This window comes from Dipodomys spectabilis, unplaced genomic scaffold (assembly GCF_019054845.1).
Source record: "Dipodomys spectabilis isolate Male_0828 unplaced genomic scaffold, ASM1905484v1 ptg000017l, whole genome shotgun sequence".
Lineage (NCBI taxonomy): Eukaryota > Metazoa > Chordata > Mammalia > Rodentia > Heteromyidae > Dipodomys > Dipodomys spectabilis.
In genome coordinates this window covers 5252160-5270000 of record NW_024870694.1, presented here as the reverse complement: position 1 = coordinate 5270000, position 17841 = coordinate 5252160, and the positions used below count along the sequence as shown (strand labels likewise).

Here is a 17841-nt window from a genome sequence, read left to right as displayed (position 1 = left end):
CGGAAGTGGCGCTGTGGCTCAAGTGGTAGAGTGCTAGCCTTGAGCTGAAGAGCTGAGGGACAGCGCCCAGGCCCAAAGTTCAGGCCCCACGACCGGACCCCCCCAAAAAAGAGAGGGGGAGGTGGGGGAGGGAGGAAGGAAGGAAGGGAGGGAGGGAGGGAGGGAGGGAGGGAGGGAGGGAGGGAGAGAAAAGAAAGGAAGAAAGAGAAAGAAAGAAAAAGAGAGGGAGGGAGGGAGGGAAAGAAAGGAAGAAAGAGAAAGAAAAAAGAAAGGAAGGAAGGAAGGGAAGGAAAGGAAAGAGGAAAGGAAGGAAGGAAGGAAGAAAGGAAGGAAGGAAGAGAGAGAAAAAATAAAAAGCAAGAGAGAAAGAAAGAGAGGAAAGAAAGATTCTTTTTTTTTTTTTTTGGTTGTGGGGCTTGAACTCTGGGCCTGACCACTGTCCCTCACTCTTCAGCTCAAGGCTAGTGCTCTACCACTTGAGCTACAGGGCCACTTCCAGTTTTTTCTGGTCGTTTATTGGAGATAAGAGTTTCACAGACTTTCCTGCCTGGGCTGGCTTTGAACAATGATCCTCAGATCTCAGCCTCCTGAGTAGCTACAGGCATGAGCCACCGGTGCCCAGCTTAGAAAGGAAGAAAGAAAGGAAGAAAGAGAGAGAGAAAGAAAGAAATAAAAAGACAGAAAGACAGAAAGACAGAAAGAAAGAAAAGAAAGAGGAAGAAAGAAAGAAAAGAAAAGAAAGAGAAAAAAGAAAGAAAGAAAGAAAAGAGAAAAAAGAAAGAAAGAGAGAGAAAGAAAAGAGGAAAAAAAGAGAGAGAAAGAAAGAGAGAGAGAAAAGAAGGAAGGCAGGAAGGAAGAAAGAAAGGAAGGAAGGAAGGAAAAATATGGTAGCCAATTATTTTTTATTATGTTTATATATTCTTTGCCTTTCATAAATGCCAGTCATTTTAATTTCATATTTCAATATCTTCCTACATGACCTAAGTCAAGACTTGTCTGTGGCACTATACTGAGAGACCATATAATGAACCACACTTCCTAGTTTCAAATCCTGGCTCTGTTCCTATCTCTTGTTTTTCTAGAAGTTACTTAGCCTCTTTGTTTCCTTTTTTAGATGGCACAATAATAGTACTTACCTCATTATCCTTTTCTCTCTCTTTTTTGAGAATTAAATGAGCTAATGTTCATTTAAAATAGTTTGTGGCACATAGAAAGTGCTATGTAAGGGCTGCGGGTGTAGCTCAGGTTGTACAGCACCTGTCCAGCAAGCACAAAGCACTGAGTTCAAACCCCAGGGCCATAGAAAGTGCTATATATCAAGTACCATTATATCCCTTCATTTATAATCTCACAATGACCCTGTGAAAAAGATGGAGCACAAAAGTAGATGGACAAAGGGTGAATGAATGCAGCTGTGGTACTCACTGGACACGGTTGAAAATAAACTATACAACTTGTGGGTGAGAATGAGGTAAGGGATGACATTGTCCAAAAAGAAATGTACTCTTGCTTGGAAGCTGGTGGCTCATACCTGTAATCCTAGCTACTCAGGAGGTGATATCTGAGCATCATGGTTCAAAGACAGCCAGGCAAAGAAAGTCTGTGAGACTCAGATCTCTAATTAAACACTAGAAAACCAGAAATGGTGCTGTGGCTCAAAGTAGTATGGTGCTAACCTTGAGCAAAGGAATTCAGGGACAACAGCCAGGTGCTGAGTTCAAGTCCCATGCCAACAGGAAATTTACTCTTTACCTGACATATAACTGTAACCCCTCTGTACATCAACTTTATAATAATAAATTTTTAAAAGAATGTAGACATCAGTCTGGCACTGGTGGCTCACACCTATAATCCTAGATACTCAAGAGGCTGAGATCTGAGGATCATGGCTCAAAACCAGCCTGGGCAGCAAAGTCCATAAAGACTCTTACCTCCAATTAATCACCAAAAATGCCATTAGAGCTGCGGCTCAAGTAGTAGAGTGGTTGACTTGAACACAAAAGCTCAGGGGCAGCATTCAGGCCTAGATTTCAAGCCCCGGGACCAGCATCAAAAAAAGAAGAAAAAGAAGAAGAAGACAAAGAAGGAGGAGGAGGAGGAAGAGGAAGAGAAGCAGGAAGAGGGGGAGGAGGAGGACATCAGATCTGTGACATCAGATCTGTAGAAATGTACACTCTCCCTGTTGTGCCTTTTTTTCTGTGGCACCCTGGGGTAAGGGATGCCCTAAACTTGCTAAATCCAGCCACAAGAAGAGATATTGCTACCCCAGACACCCAAAGAAAAAAGGAAAATAGCTTCATCTCTTTGTGCTGCTATATTAAAACATCATCATCTAGGTGGCTAATACACAACAAAAAGGGACCAAGGGGCTGAAAGATCTCATGTGCAGCAAGAGCTCCCTTTCTGCTTCATAGACGGCCCCTTCTGGTTGTGTCTTTACATGGCTGGAGGAACTTCTTTTGAGCTTCTTTTATGTTTGTACTAATCTCTTTCATAGGGTTATGTGATAAAGTCCTAATTATCTCCCTAAGGCCCTACCTTCTAGTACTGTCACTTGGGGTGTAAGGATAGCAGAGGAGAATCTATTAACAAAAAGCATAGAGATAAGAAAGATTATAAGGTGACAGATAATAAGAAAGACTATAGAGTCAAATAACCAAATCAAAAGAGCTCAAAGACTAGTCTCACCTCCTTTGAATTTCTAAGCTTCTATATAGCCTTTGTCCATTAATGCCCAGAAATCTTTATGCATAATAATTTTAGTAAGATGCCTCTTTCTCAGGCTCTCCTGTGAATCACCAAAGTGCTCATGTGTAGCACCATTTTACACACACACACACACACACACACACACACACACACACACACACATCAGGCTTTGAGAAATTATAAACTTCCTTTGTTCTGAATTCCCCAACCTGTCATCCATCACTGAAACATAATCAATGAAATAGACACCAAGAAATCTCATCAGGCTTCTAAACTTTCATTTCGCACTTAAGAGTTTTGAGTTTTACTCAGAATTTGACTTGTGAAAAGTATGAGATCAAATAAAATCCATTCAATAAAACAAAAATAGAAATAAAAGCAAAAGACTTTATCATACGGATATGAAAGGGGCATATCATAGGAGCTCCTCTCATTTTGGTTAACAGGTAACACACTAGACCAGCTAGCTCGCTTGCTGGCTTTCTTTCTTTCTTTTTCTTTCTTCCTTCCTTTCTTCCTTCCCTCCCTTCCTTCCTTCTTTCCTTCCTTCTTTCCCCCCTCTTTCTTTCTTTTCTTTCTTTTTTCTTCCTTTCTTTCTTTTGCTCTGTTTATGATGTGTAGGACAAAAAGTCGTCATCCATAGGAGAAAGCAGGCTTCCATTGCATGAAGGTCCTTGAGCAGATGTCATTAAAATCTCTTAATAGTAGTCGTAGGATCCAGGATATTTTCTCTCTGAGGGAAAAAGGGAGAAGGGAAAAAGCAAGAAAACATAGAAGGTGAAAGTTTTGTGTTAGAGGCAACCCTGCACTCAGCCCCAATGACTTTGTTAAAGCCACACAATGAAGAATAGTGGGGAACAATGAATTCTTTGTTCCTCCAAGAGTGGCAGCCTGCTAAGGGGACTCCAAGAACTCTTTAAAAGTATTTCATTCTCTTAGGGGGAACCAGATCATTACAATTAGCTATTTGTAAGAAGAGATTTTAATGTATTCACTCATGAATGTGTTCATTCATTCAAGAAGTATTGTTTGGAGTGCAATTTGAGAAGAAACAAGACAAAAGAGAAGGGAGAGGAATGCAGTAGTATTTCCTACCAACTTTCAGAGAGAAAAGAAAACAGCAAAAGAGGCTCAGGCTGTTAGAGTCACCCAGAGAGGAACTAATATCAAGTCAGCCAACGAAGACTAAAGTCCTTGTTAGCTTGTGGGATGAAAGAAACCCAATGGGATGAAAGGAAGGAGGATGTTCCTCAAGTTCTTCAAGGAAAAAAATCAAGGAGTCAATGCTTCCCCTCCTTCTCTGTTTTTTTGCTGGTACAGGGGCTTGAACTCAGAGCCTGGGTACTACTCTTTCTCTTTTCACTCAAAGTTGGCATTCTACCATTTGATCTATAGCTCCACTTCTGGCTTTTATTTTTTTGGAGGTTAATTAGAGAGATAAGAGTCTCATCAACGATTCCTTCTCAGGTTGGCTTTGAACCATGATCTTTAGATCTCAGCCTCTGACTAGCTAGGATTACAGGCATGAGCTACCAGTGTTTGACTTGAAGTTGAGCATTTTCATTTGAAGGTTCTAAATTAAGCTGTACCTCTAGGACTGTGATAATAAGATTAGTTAAAAAAACGAATACCTATTTCAGGGCCTGCTGTTTATTAGGAACCAGGAAAGACAGACAGAGAACTTTGTCCTTGGAAGTAAGATTGAGTCTTGCGATAAGATGAATAATAATAAATTTGAGCAATAGCTCAAATGCTTTGAATAGCCTTATAAGGAACACAATCTGACCCCCTGTTACCCTTCTGATCTTAACTCCTGCACTCTTCACAAACCCCTCCATTCCAACCTCTGGCCTTCTTGCTATTCTTCAAACCCACAGACCTTGACCACTTCTAGGCTTGGCTCCCTTCCTTCTTCAAGTCTTTGTTAAAGTTTAACCTCCTAATGAGGCTTTCTATGGACATTTATTTAAAATTCCAAATTTTTCTCTCTTCTACTCCCCCTTCTTTCCAACTTACCGTCTTTGCTTTATTTTTCTTTATAGGACTATTCCCCAATCTGATATCCTACATAAATGTTTTACTTTATATTCAAATATAATTACATACAAACAAGGATGCAAAGGTTTCTAGCCCAATTTGTATGTACATGTGTGCACCAATCCTGGGGCTTGAACTCAGGGCCCAGATGCTGTATCTGATTATTTCTGCTCAGGGCTAGTGCTCTACCACTTGAGCAACAGCTCCACTTCTGGCTTTTTTTCCCCCTTTGGTGTTTAAGAGTCTCAAAGACCTTCCTGTTATGGCTAACAGTTTCCAATGGTGATCCTCAGATCTCAACCTCCTGAGTAGCTGGGATTATAGACATGAGCCACCAATTAGTTTTCACAAACTGAATACAACCACATAACCAGCACTCAGGACAAGAAACAGAATACTTCCATATACCCTTCCTATACCCTAAAAGTAACCACTGGCTTGATACCTCACTGCATGGATTAATTTCTTCCTACCTTTGTATTTTATTTATATAGGCTCATCTGGTGATATACTATATATTTTAATGCTTTATTTACAGCCTGTTTGTCCCTACTGTTAGCGTGTAAGCTTCACATGGGTCTGTGTTTGTTTTGTTCACTGCTGCATTACAAGTACCTAAAAGAACATCTGGCACAGCATTGGAACCTAATAAATATGTGATGCCTGAATGAATGAAATATTGAACAAATAAAAATGAGAATAAGAAGATGAGAAAAAAGAGAGTAGAATGAGAGAGTTTCTAAGAAGGGCTTCAAGCCTTGAAGGATGAGCAGGAATCCATGAAGCAGAAAAAGAAAAGATATTTGAGGAGAGACAGAGCCTGTTCAAAGGTGTGTCCATGAAGAAAACACACACACACACACACACACACACACACACACACACACACACACACACACAAAGTCAAGAAGCCACAGAAATCAGCAAGCTCAGGGCAATGAGCAAAGGCCATGTACTGAAAAACAGTAGCTACAAAGCTGGAAAAACATGCAGATCCCAGACCTCAAAGACTTCATATAAATAAATACATGAAAAGAGGTGAGGGGAAGTAAAATACAAAGGTCTTTAAGGTATTTCTAGGACCCTTTTCTAGGGTGCTGAAAATTAAGGGGATAAAAAAAAGGATTTCTTTGAAGTCAACTCATTAATAATGTATCTTGGAGGCCTCAGAAGAGAGTCAGAGGCCCACTATGTTCAAAGACTTCTAACTGCTCCTGAATATGTGGGAAAGCCTTAAAAGTCTGGGGAATAAGTAAGGCCCTCTTTTCTTTCCTTTGAAGGAAAGGCCAGCTCCAGTGGGAATTTTAAATATGTGAGTCTTTCTGGTTAATCTTGTTTTACTGAACAGAGGGAAGGGACCAAGAGTTCTCTCCATCTTCCACACCTGCTGGACAGGGCCGCCAGAGGATGGTGCCCTATGCCCAAAGGCAGGGATAGGAAAGAAATGCCTTGTGTGTCTTCACTACCCCTAAGTCCATGGTCTGTATCAGTGGTTCTCAGAATCACCTAGAGGCCTGGTTATAGCACAGATTGCTAGGTCTACTACAGAGTTTTGTGTTTGAGAGGTCATGGGTGAGACCTGAAAGTATGTACCTCCAACAAACCCCCAGGTGGTGCCAATATTACTGGTTTGGCAATGGTGTGTGGAGACCCTTACACAATGCCAGCATCCTAAATCAGGAGAGGATTCTTTAACATCTTCTTTCTCTTCTTCCAGAGGGGTCTGGATGTTCCATATCTATCAAGCTTCAACTCCACCCCCTCTCACCATGGAGGCCAGGCTGGCTTATATCCTCCTGCCTCAGCCCCACAGATGCTATGATGACAGGTGAGCACCATCATACCTCGCTAACTAGTTCGCCATCACTTAAGTAAAGAATTCCCAAGTAAAATACAGGACACCTTGTTAAATCTGAATTTCTGAGAAATAACAATTGTTTAGCATATGACATTATTTATCAGTTATCTGAAATTTAAATCTTCTCCTTAATAGCTACCTTCTTAGTAGCTTCTTCACTTCCTTATGTAGAAGGGAGACAGTAAGAGCAATTACCACCAGGCACCAGTAGCTCAAGCCCTTAATCCTAGTTACTCACAAGTCTGAGATCTGAGGACTTAAGTTTGAAGATAGTCCAGGCAGAAAAGTCTGTGAGACTTCTTTCTACCTTGAATTAACTGGACAAAAACTGGAAATAAAAGTGTGGATCAAGTGATAGAAAGCCATCCTTGAGGGCAAAAAGCCAAGCAAGAGTACAAGATAAGAGCTGGGAATGTGGCTTAGTGATAGAGTGCTCATCTAGCATGTATGAAGCCCTGGATTCAATTCCTCAGTACCACATAAGTAGAAAAAGCTGGAAGTAGTTCTGTGGCTCAAGTGGTAGAGTCTAGCCTTGCGCAAAAGAAGTTCAGAGACAGTGCCTAGGCCCTGAGTTCAAGCTCCAGGACTGGCAAAAAAAAAAAGAGTGCAAGAAGAAAGCTGGGCACCATTGGCTCACATCTGTAATCCTAGCTACTCAAGAGGCTGAGATCTGAGGATTACACTTTGTCCATGAAATTCTGGTCTCCAATTCACTACCAAAAAAGCCAGAAGTAGAGCTATGGCTCAAGTAGTAGAACACTAGCCTTGAACACAAAAGCTAAAGAACATTGCCCAGTCCCTGGTCTCAAGCCCCAGGACTGGCATCAAAATCATCATCATCATCATCATAACAATTACTTTTCAGGGTTTAGGTAAAGATTTAAAATGGTATCTGTAAAACATGAGGCATGTGATGAGTGGCAGATAAATGGCTAGCATGACTTCTCAGTCTGTCATAACACAAAGCTGATATTGCTAGCAGAGGAACAGAAGCCTCATCAAAGATGGCAGCCACATCTATCAGAGTAAGAGCAGTCAATCCTGATGCATGGTCTTTTTTTCAAACCCAGGAAGGCTCTACCTCATCCTCTTCTCTTGCCCCAGGCTACAAACTTATGACCATGTGCTTCTTTAAATCCCCCAAGTACCCAGAAGTGGCATACAGTGAACATTTAATGAACAATCCTTCTTTATGATGAAAGGCAGACTGCTCTCTCTCTCTCTCTCCTTCCCCCTCCTCTTCCCTCCCCTCCTCCCTCCTCCCTCCTCTTCTCCTCTCCTTTCCTCTTCCTCCCTCCTCCCCCTCCTCGCTCTCAGATTTGCACTTACTTGGGAACTTACGGACAACTCTGAAAGGTCGGTGATTCTCATCTGCCTCTGCTATGCGGCACACATATATCTCATTTAACTTGACAGGGTATTTGAGGACCGAGAACACCCTGAACAAGCCATTCATCTTCTCCTCCAGGACCTCCACAGTACTATGGTTGCTCAGGTCCCTCTCTTTCCGATCCATCCAGGTCACATTGGGTGTGAAGTACCAGCCCTTGGAGATGCATGTAGCCACATCCTCATCATCCATCTGGTCAAACTGCACTTTGGGCATCTCAAAGTCTGATTGGGGGGAAAATAACAAAACAATTAGTTACTTAAAAAAAATGTCGCCCGGCGCTGGTGGCTCACGCCTGTAATCCTAGCTACTCAGGAGGCTGAGATCTGAGGATCGCGGTTCAAAGCCAGCCCAGGCAGGAGAGACCGTGAGACTCCTATCTCCAATAAACCACCAGAAAACCGGAAGTGGCGCTGTAGCTCAAGTGGTAGAGCGTTCGCCTTGAGCTGAAGAGCTGAGGGACAGCGCCCAGGCCCAGAGTTCAAGCCCCACGACCAACAAAAAAAACAAAAAATGTCATCCCCAGGAGTCTCAAGTTAGGAAGAATTTTCCCCTCTGATTTTCCATTAGTAGCCCTTATGGAGGTAACACGTTTTGAGATCGCCTAGCTAACATTGTGGCCCTAGTACAGTATATGAATGGGATACACACATGCTTTTATAGTCCAGGTCTTACTACCATTGCTGTACTTACCTTGTCCTTCATCTCAGACTCTCCACTGATCTCAGATACCCTGCTGAGAATCATGGAAGATATGGAAGGATTCTCACCAGCACCTTGCCATCTCTTCCAGCTCTTATCCTGGAATAATTCCGCCATGCAGGCAGAGCCCCCAGTCCCCTCGGGGTCTCATGCAATTCTGTGAAGGGGAAAGATCCCTAGGGACTGCAGAGATGCAATGATCCTGTCTAACCTACATATGAACATATTAACAAGTGAAAAAAATAAAAGAAACAAATTTGTTTCTTCAGGAAAGCTAAATGAGTTGCTCTAATTTTTCGAGAATTAGATTTTGGGTCTCCTGATTCCCAGTGCAGGGCTGTCCTCACTAACACAAATGTTAGGCTGGCTCACGCCTGTAATCCTAGCTACTGAAGAAGCTGAGATCCAGAGAGATGCCAGTCTGGACAGGAGAATCTATGAGATCACATGTCCAAAATAGCCAACAAAAAGTGAGTTGGAAGCATGGCTCAAGTGGTAGAGTGTCAACCAAGCAAGCAAGCTAAGCAAACAGGAGGCCTTCAGTTCAAACCTCAGAACTGAAAATAAACAAAAGAATGAAAATGAAAAAGCACGTATCAGATTCCAGAGTCTTCATGTAAGATTACTAAAATATATAAAATTTTGGTATTTGGGGAGTACAGTTTGTGGAGTCTGGGATTAGTGCTGCTGCTTTGTCTTTCTTGTTTTTTTTTTTTTTTTGGGGGGGGGGTCCGGTTGTGGGGCCTGAACTCTGGGCCTGAGCGCTGTCCCTCAGCTCTTCAGCTCAAGGCTAGCGCTCTACCACTTGAGCCGCAGCGCCACTTCCGGCTTTTTTCTTTTTGCTTATGTGGTGCAGAGGAATCGAACCCAGGGCCTCAGGCATGCAAGGCAAGCGCTCTACCACTGAGCCAACTTCCCAGCCCTTGTCTTTCTGTTTTAATGAATAAATATTTTGTTGTTGCTTGTTTGTGTGCCAGTCCTGGGGCTTTAACTCAGGGATTGGGTGCTATCCCTTAGCTTTTTCACTCAAGGCTGGCACTCTACCACTTGAGCCACACAGTACTACTTCTGCCTTTTTGATGGTTAATTGGGGATAAGAGTTTCATAGACTTTTCTGCCTGGGCTGGCTTTGAACTGCAGTCCTCAGATCTCAGCCTCCTGAGTACCCAGGATTATAGGCATGAGCCACAGGTGCCTAACAAACAAAAAATAATATGTATGCACACAGTACAGATACAACACCTTTTGTTCAGCTATTTTCAGATCAGATAAACCAACATCCCAAACCCCTAACTGTTGCAGCTTCTCCACATGAGCAGAGACAAAGTTCAAACTGAAGTTCATCTGGTAAATTCCTTTACCTTCTACTATTAGCTTAATTGTACTCTCTCCTCTTCCATCTGGCGTGATGGCTGAGCATTTGTAGATTGCTTCATCCAGGAAATCCACATTTCTTAGCAGAAGAGACAGAGTACCCTCCGAAATTTCATCTCTGTCCACCGACACTCGTCCCTCATACAGGGAGTTTTGATCTTCTAGCTGCTCTGTGTTGTCACGAAAGTAATAAACCAACTTTGTGAAAACTTCGAAGAAGTCATAGTACCTGAAAAAGCGGTAATAATCATCATCATTGTCTACCAAGTATTCCTCTCTGATGTCTTCTCTTTCCCAAGAAAATTCCAGATTTTCTGTGCCCTCCACAAAGGAGAAATGGCAAGAGAGGGTCACGTCGGTGAATGGGGCGGCCCGCAATTCTTCAACTGACGCTGAAAATGTCAAAGAAAAAATGAAATTAGCAAAGACCCAAGACTATTGCATATGGGGAGTTTAATAACGAATCAAAGAAATTTCTTTACCTATCTTAAACAATAATGGATATAATCCAGAGAACTAGACATTTACAAAACCACTGGAAATCTGGAGGAATGAGCCTAAAACAGGGCTTAGAAGGTTAAGACTTGAAATGCATGTTTGGCTCAGAATCAGCCAGGCCTGCAAATTTGCTGTGCCTTTATTTGGAAGCTGGAGAATCAGGACAGTGTCATTGTAGGTGTTAGCCTCAAAGCCAAATTGCACCTGTCAGATTTACATTGGCAAAAGAAAAATGCTTCATGTACTGTAACCTTTCTCCCACTTCAATCTGTTGCGCAAGTGTATCTGACTAGCAGAGCAAGGGTCACCCCCAAACTCGACGGAAAAGGAATTTTGGCCCTGTTGCTTCTCACTCTGCACTTTTGGTTATCCAGGCAGGCAGATACAGATGTCCAGTGCATGAATTTATTCTAGCTGACCCAAATACCTGCTAGTCCCAGGCACCATTACAGCCAGCAGAATCTGAGAGCTGAGAGGAATAGAATATAGCCTTCACTATGTATAACTTCTAGAATTATAGCATGAATAGAATCCTTGGAAGTTAGAACTGGGGAAAATTTAGACATCACCTGATTCAATGTTTTCAAACTATTTTCCCCAGAACCCATCCCAGAGGTTGCCACTGGTGGCCAGGAGACCATCGGTAGGACTTCCATTTCCTTCCTACTTCACTCAGAACAACCATTTTCCACTTTGCAATAAGGCTATTGAATCAGAATCATTGCCAAATGTCACTACTACCAAAAGATATGACTGATTCCCAGGAAGCAAAGTCTCTTAGGTCACAAATTAAGATATCAATAGCACCACAGAAAAAAGCTCTTTCGCAATTTTAAAATGGCCTCTAGGGTTACAGTTACCAAACGTTTTGGGTTTTTTTCCCCCCTGGTGGTCCAGGAGTTTAAACTTTAAGCTCTCATACTTGCTGGGTAGTTGTCCCACTGTTGAGTCATAACTCCACCCTCTTGTAGGGCTGGTTATTTTTTGAGATAGGGTCTTGCTACCTGCACTGTATTTGAAGTCAAATCCTACTTTGCTTCCCACTATAGCTGGGATGACAAGTGTGAACTACTGTACCCAGATATTGCTCAGAAAGGCTCTCTCAAACTTTTCTTTCTGAGCCTGCCTCACACTGTAATTCCCCCAATTTCAGTCTCCCAAGTAGCATCATAGGTGTGAGCCAACAGGCACTCAGCTCCAAACTCCTGAACCTCTAAGACTAAATACCTAACTTAAATGAGAACAAATAATGAATGAAAGTAGGGGGTCCCGATAAACATATTCTAAGAGTTTTTCTGGCCTTAATTCTTAATTTACTTCATCTGCATGCCACATTCGAGATAGGTCCTATTACCATCCCCAAATCATTTTTTTTTAAGCCAGGAGGTGAAGGAAATTGTGTGTAGTAGATGATAATGAAAACCCAGGCATCTGGCTCCAAAGTACCTCACCTGCAACCTGCTCTTTCTTTTTTTTTTTTGGTCCGGTCTTGGGGCCTGAACTCTGGGCCTGGGCGCTGTCCCTCAGCTCTTCAGCTCAAGGCTAGCACTCTACCACTTGAGCCACAGCGCCACTTCCGGCTTTTTTCTTATGTGGTGCTGAGGAATGGAACCCAGGGCCTCAGGCATGCAAGGCAAGCACTCTACCACTGAGCCACCTTCCCAGCCCCCAACCTGCTCTTTCATCTCCTAATTGTGGCACTCTAAGCAAATCGAAGATTGATGAAATGAATGACTACAAAGAAGAGCAGATGGAAGGATGGAGGTAGAGAGAAACAACTTCCCTAACCTATAGAAAGATGGATTTGCAAGTTAAAAAAAAAAAAAAAAAAGCAAGCATTTTAGCCCAACACCAGTGGCTCATGCCTATAACCCTAGCTACTCAGGGAGGCTGAGATCTGAGACAGTTGGTTCAAAGCCAGTCCAGGCAGGAAAGTCCATGAGACTTTCTGGTGGTGGTGCTATGGCTCAAAGTGGTAGAACATTAATTAGCGTTGAGCAAAAAAGCTCAGGGACAGTTCCCAGGCCAGAGTTCAAGCCCCATGACTGACCAAAACAAAAACAAAAAAAACAAGCATTTTATTTCTCAAATTGTCAGTTTTTTACTGTTTATAATATAAAAGCAGTGGATTTTTAAATATATATGTAATCTCGGTCATAAGAATTATAAATCCGGAGCCGGGCACTGGTGGCTCATGCCTGTAATCCTAGCTACTCAGGAGGCTGAGATCTGAGGATCGCGGTTCAAAGCCAGCCCGGGCAGGAGAGACCGTGAGACTCCTATCTCCAATAAACCACCAGAAAACCTGAAGTGGCGCTGTAGCTCAAGTGGTAGAGCACTCGCCTTGAGCTAAAGAGCTGAGGGACAGCGCCCAGGCCCAGAGTTCAAGCCCCACGACCAACAAAAAAAAAAAAGAATTATAAATCCGGGGCTGGGAAGGTGGCTCAGTGGTAGAGCGCTTGCCTTGCATGCCTGAGGCCCTGGGTTCGATTCCTCAGCACCACATAAGCAAAAAGAAAAAAGCCAGAAGTGGCGCTGTGGCTCAAGTGGTAGAGCGCTAGTCTTGAGCTGAAGAGCTAAGGGCCAGTGCCCAGGCCCAGAGTTCAGGCCCCATGACTGGACTCCCCCAAAAAAATGAAAAAAAAAAAGAATTATAAATCCCCCCAAAAGAATTATAAATCCAAGTTCTAGTTCTAAGTAACTCCTTCCTAATTACTTGGTATCAGGCACCACTGAGTCACAGTTTCCTTGTCTGTAATTATTATAATAATAACACCTGCCTGAGGGTGGTGATGATCTTGGGGACTATTTTCATGAGAGAGCTCTGTCATTTTCCAGAGGGACAGAAGGAGGAGCAGATGGATGGACAATTTAGTGAGCTTCTCCCACCCAAGTCTCTCTCACAAGAATACGTGGTTTATTCCTGAGGGACTTTTGATTCTAGCTTTTCAGTTTCTCCCCCAAGAGGCTTTGCTACAGCTGTACCCTTTCTGGGCCCAGGAGAGAGAGACACAGACTCAAAACCTAAAGTCACTGGCCAATGAACCATGAAACATGGTGTACTGAGGATGTAGCTGATAATGAACAAGCCAGCTTCTAACTGATGTGTGTGCACAAGTTCTTACTGGCATCTAAGAACACCTTGGTCTTTTTCTATCTGTGTTATTTCTAGGCCTCTGCATCTTTTGCTTTACAAGGTCCAAGAGTCTGAGGCAAAAGCTCAGCAAAAAAGTTAACAATGTAGGAAAGACTTTGAAAAGGATACAAAGATACTACCAGTGTCTCACATATCTGCTAGAGTACCTTGCATGTAGCTTATAGGGCTATAAAATGTCTTACTGCACCCATACCCACTCCTTCCATGTATTTTTTAGGTATTTCCTCACAATGTGTGATTATGAACTCTTTTTGCATTTATTGCTCCAACCACCCATACACACACACACACACACACACACACACACGTGCACCAAGCATAAAGAGAAAAGAGTCAGCACATCTAGTCCTTGGGCAGACCTTGCAATCAGTCGTCCCTGAGTCTGAGGATGCCCCCAATGTCTGAAGGACCCTGAGTAGGGGCACATGCTTGGCAATTCATGCATGTTGGGTCATTGTGTGGAGTAGTTACATGAAAGGTTTGGATGCATAGTCATTTTGTGTATAAAGAATGATATAAACTCTTTTACATCTTAAAACGGTCAAATATTCTGGATTCTACATTGTAAATTGGCATTTCTCAGAGTCACTTGGACTCAGAAGGGGGAATATATATATATATATTTTCTTTTGAGTTGAGTGGTTTAGACTATAGATGTGAATAGGGCTAGTCATGCAGATGGCCTCATATAAATAAGCCAAATTGGGGAGGAAGGCTTTTGTCATTAACAAGAGAAGGAATGATAATGTTCTACAATATGTGTCTAATATATTCTCCCATCTGCTCTCACCATTTCCAGTAAAGCAAATACAGCAACTATTTATTATTTTCATTTAACAAATGAAAAGCATGTGCCTTGAGCAGATTAGGTCATTTGCTTGTTTGCTTGCTTGCTTGCTTTTTTCTTGCTTGTTGTTTTTTCCTCATGAGTCTCCAAACTGTTTCAGAAATACAAAGTTTTTGAAAAATGACTCACCTGCACCATGAAGAAGTATAAGTAGGTTGGCAAACATAAAAAAGGAAGACATTCTGTGAGGGAAAAAAAAGAAAGAAAAGCATAAAGGAAACAGTCTGGGTCAGCATGACCAGACTCACCTGCTGCTGGCGGAGGAAGCTGTGGCAGATATCACTTCTAAACTGCAGGCCCAGTTGAGGTGCCCTGAGCAGAAAGAGGCTTCCAGTACCTCAGTATTCCATGTGGAAAGGCCATCTGAGTCACATTCACTCAGGCTGGCCCTGTGCAGTTTGGTTTGATTTGTTACATGAACCTAGAACTCAATTTCTATCACACCCATACCAGTCTCTCTAGATGAGTCACAGTGGGATGCAGATCCTCAAGATCAGCCATCAAAATATTTGAAGGACCAACAACAGAATTCCCAGTCATCCTGGCTGACCTCTCTGAATGGTGCTGGGGCACATTGGAGAAGATAAAACTTGGAGATACATGGGTGAACTCAGGAAGTTGTGAAGTGATGTTTCCAAGTGGGAAAAAAATAAGGAAGAGATAGTATTAATCCATCCTTCCCAGGCAAGGTTGCCTTTTATTGGGAATGATATTTAATGGGCCTAGGACATCTCTGGAAGGGATGGGAAAGGGCTCAGGGAACCATCATCCCCCTCAAGGAGATCAAGCACAAGTGTACATTTGTATGGCAGATCAAGCCACTAATGCTCATAGGTTGGATCCGGCCTCCTTCTCTATCCTCACCTCCCCTTTCTCCCCCATACTCTAAGTCCCATCAGTATGCCCCAATGTCGTGTTGCTGGTCAAACTTTCTCTGCCTAGCATCCCACTACTCTCCTTTGACCCCTACTCATCCATTCACAGCTCTCCTCCAGCGACCCTTCCAAAGTCCTCTCCAATCCCAAATCCAGTTAACCTTCCTTCTTCTTCATCTTGGACATACTTTTCTTTACATGTTCCTTTGTCCCTTACTATTTCAAAGAAAGAAAAGTAAGATAATCATTCCCTTACCTTGTTTTCTTGTCCCCTCTTCTTCCTGTTATTTAATGAAGAGGGGAAAAAAAATCTACCACAATTCTCTAGGTCTACCTGTGATACATCGTAAGAATACCAGCTAAATGTCAAATGCTCACAAAGGCCAAATTTAATCTTCAAAATAAGTCTAGGAAGTAGCTACTATTATGACTTCCACTTTGTTAGTGAGCCAACCAAGCAGAGTAAGTAGAATTCTTCAGAGCTAAATAGCACCAACACTTTTGCCTACCATTTAGTTTAGCTGAACCCTGTCCATTCCACCAAAGTTCTGTCCTGGCTGGATTCTGCCAATCACCCACACATTTCGAGATAACCCCATCTCCCTGTGCATCCACCAAGAGAACAGAAGATTCATGGGTAAAATGAGGCAATGGTTTATGGAATATTACAGTTCATTTCTTTCTTAGAAGCCTGTTAGGCCCCAGAAAGTATGTGCACTGTAGGTTGAATATTAACAAACACAGATGTATCTGAAGAGCTGGAGGATAAAGGACCAGCTTTGTCCTGTCAGTGAACAAAGAAAGCATTTCTAGGGTCAGTAAGACAAATGAAAAAATAAATTGTTAAGTTTACATACTCTAATTAAGGGTATGACTACTGATTGACATCATCTATTCATTTAGGAAATATCTCTCCATGACAGGTGTAGTAAACTATTTAAAGATATAGCTGCAAATAAATAAATAAATTAAAATGTTACTATACTTTTTAGGAAAACTCAATTTATATATACATTTCAATGTTCAGTGTGATTTGTCTCCTGACACTATTTTGTGAGCATTTCTTCATCATTAAATATTATTATAATCTGGCCTACTTTGTCTTAGAGTTATTTATATACATATCACCCCTACTAGGCTTTAAGTTTCCTAAGGGCAGGGCTTTATCTTCCCCCTCATTCATGTATCTAGCATAGTGTTCCATATATTGTAGGTCCAATAAGTATTTATTGAATTAACTAAATTAAATCCAGTCTTCTGTAAGATCCCCACAAATGTTTACTGTATATAAACAGAAAAAAAGAGGAAATAACACAACAAAAACAAAAATCAAGAAAGGAATTCAGAGAGTACTAAAGATGAGTACAATTATACTAACACAGAAAATTCCAGCCACGTATCCAGGTTGTTTCTAGGGCTTATGACCTGAATTTTCACTCTGGTTTGCAGGTGAACAATAAGAAGTCTATGAACTAGCTGGACATAGTGATAGTACATAAAAGGAATGAGCAACATCATGGCAGACACTTCCATACTTCCAGCACACTGCCCATCACTTGACTCTCCAATTCACAATCATGGCTAACCATTTCCCCCAGATACAAAGCACATTCATGGAAAGAACTTACCTGCTTCACAGCTGATCTCTCTGATCAGCCAGGTGACAAGCAAGTGAGGTGGAGTCAGCATGTCTTCCAAGGAACAGTTGTGTGGCAGTCCTCAGGGAGAAACTGTGATTACTAAGCTGTTGCCACAAATGCCCAACAAAGCTCTGGATGACAACATTTCTACAGCCATATTTGTTAGTTTAAAAAAGTTTATAAGGTATTATAGTGGAAGACTGTAACTACAACAACACTGTAATGTCCAATGTTGTAGAATCATTGTGCACCCATTCTTTTTTAAATCACACGTTTGAAATTAATTAACATGGGGGAAATATTCACTATGCAATTCTTGGTGGGAAATTAAATCATGAAACTTAATATACCTATGATTTCAGCTTTGTGGGAGAAAAATGTGTGCTTATAGAAAAGGAAGGAAATACACCAAAATGTTAATAGTGAAGAGGCAACTGAAAAGTTACTTTTACTGGTCCATGAATTAACTAAAAACTGGATACCAGCCCTCAGCCCACTCAAAGCCACTTTCCTTGAGCACAAAAGCTCAGGGAGGGACAGTGTCTAGGCTCAGAGTTCAAACCCCATGACTGACCAAAAAAAAAGAAAGAAAAAAAAAGAAGTGCCCAGAACTCGCTGCTAGGACGTATTGTGGCCAAGGGCCCTCCAGCTATTACAAGCCAAAGAGCACCACAGTGGACGTTCTGTGGCAAGCACTTGGCTCTTGGTCACTATACCATGGGAAGGACACTAATTTTTTTTACATTAAGGCCAC

The 17841-nt window shown here is 42.1% G+C and overlaps 1 protein-coding gene across 1 annotated transcript; it reads right to left on the bottom strand.

The window, feature by feature from the left end:
• Positions 1-3342: 3342 nt before the first annotated feature.
• Positions 3343-17156, bottom strand: LOC122099686 (V-set domain-containing T-cell activation inhibitor 1-like). The gene is made up of 5 exons (XM_042670229.1): positions 17076-17156; positions 14702-14754; positions 10058-10462; positions 7934-8218; positions 3343-3440 (listed from the first exon to the last, which is right to left on the bottom strand). The coding sequence occupies exons 2-5, from the start codon at positions 14751-14753 to the stop codon at positions 3343-3345; spliced, it is 840 nt and encodes a 279-aa protein (XP_042526163.1). The 5' UTR covers position 14754; positions 17076-17156.
• Positions 17157-17841: the final 685 nt, after the last annotated feature.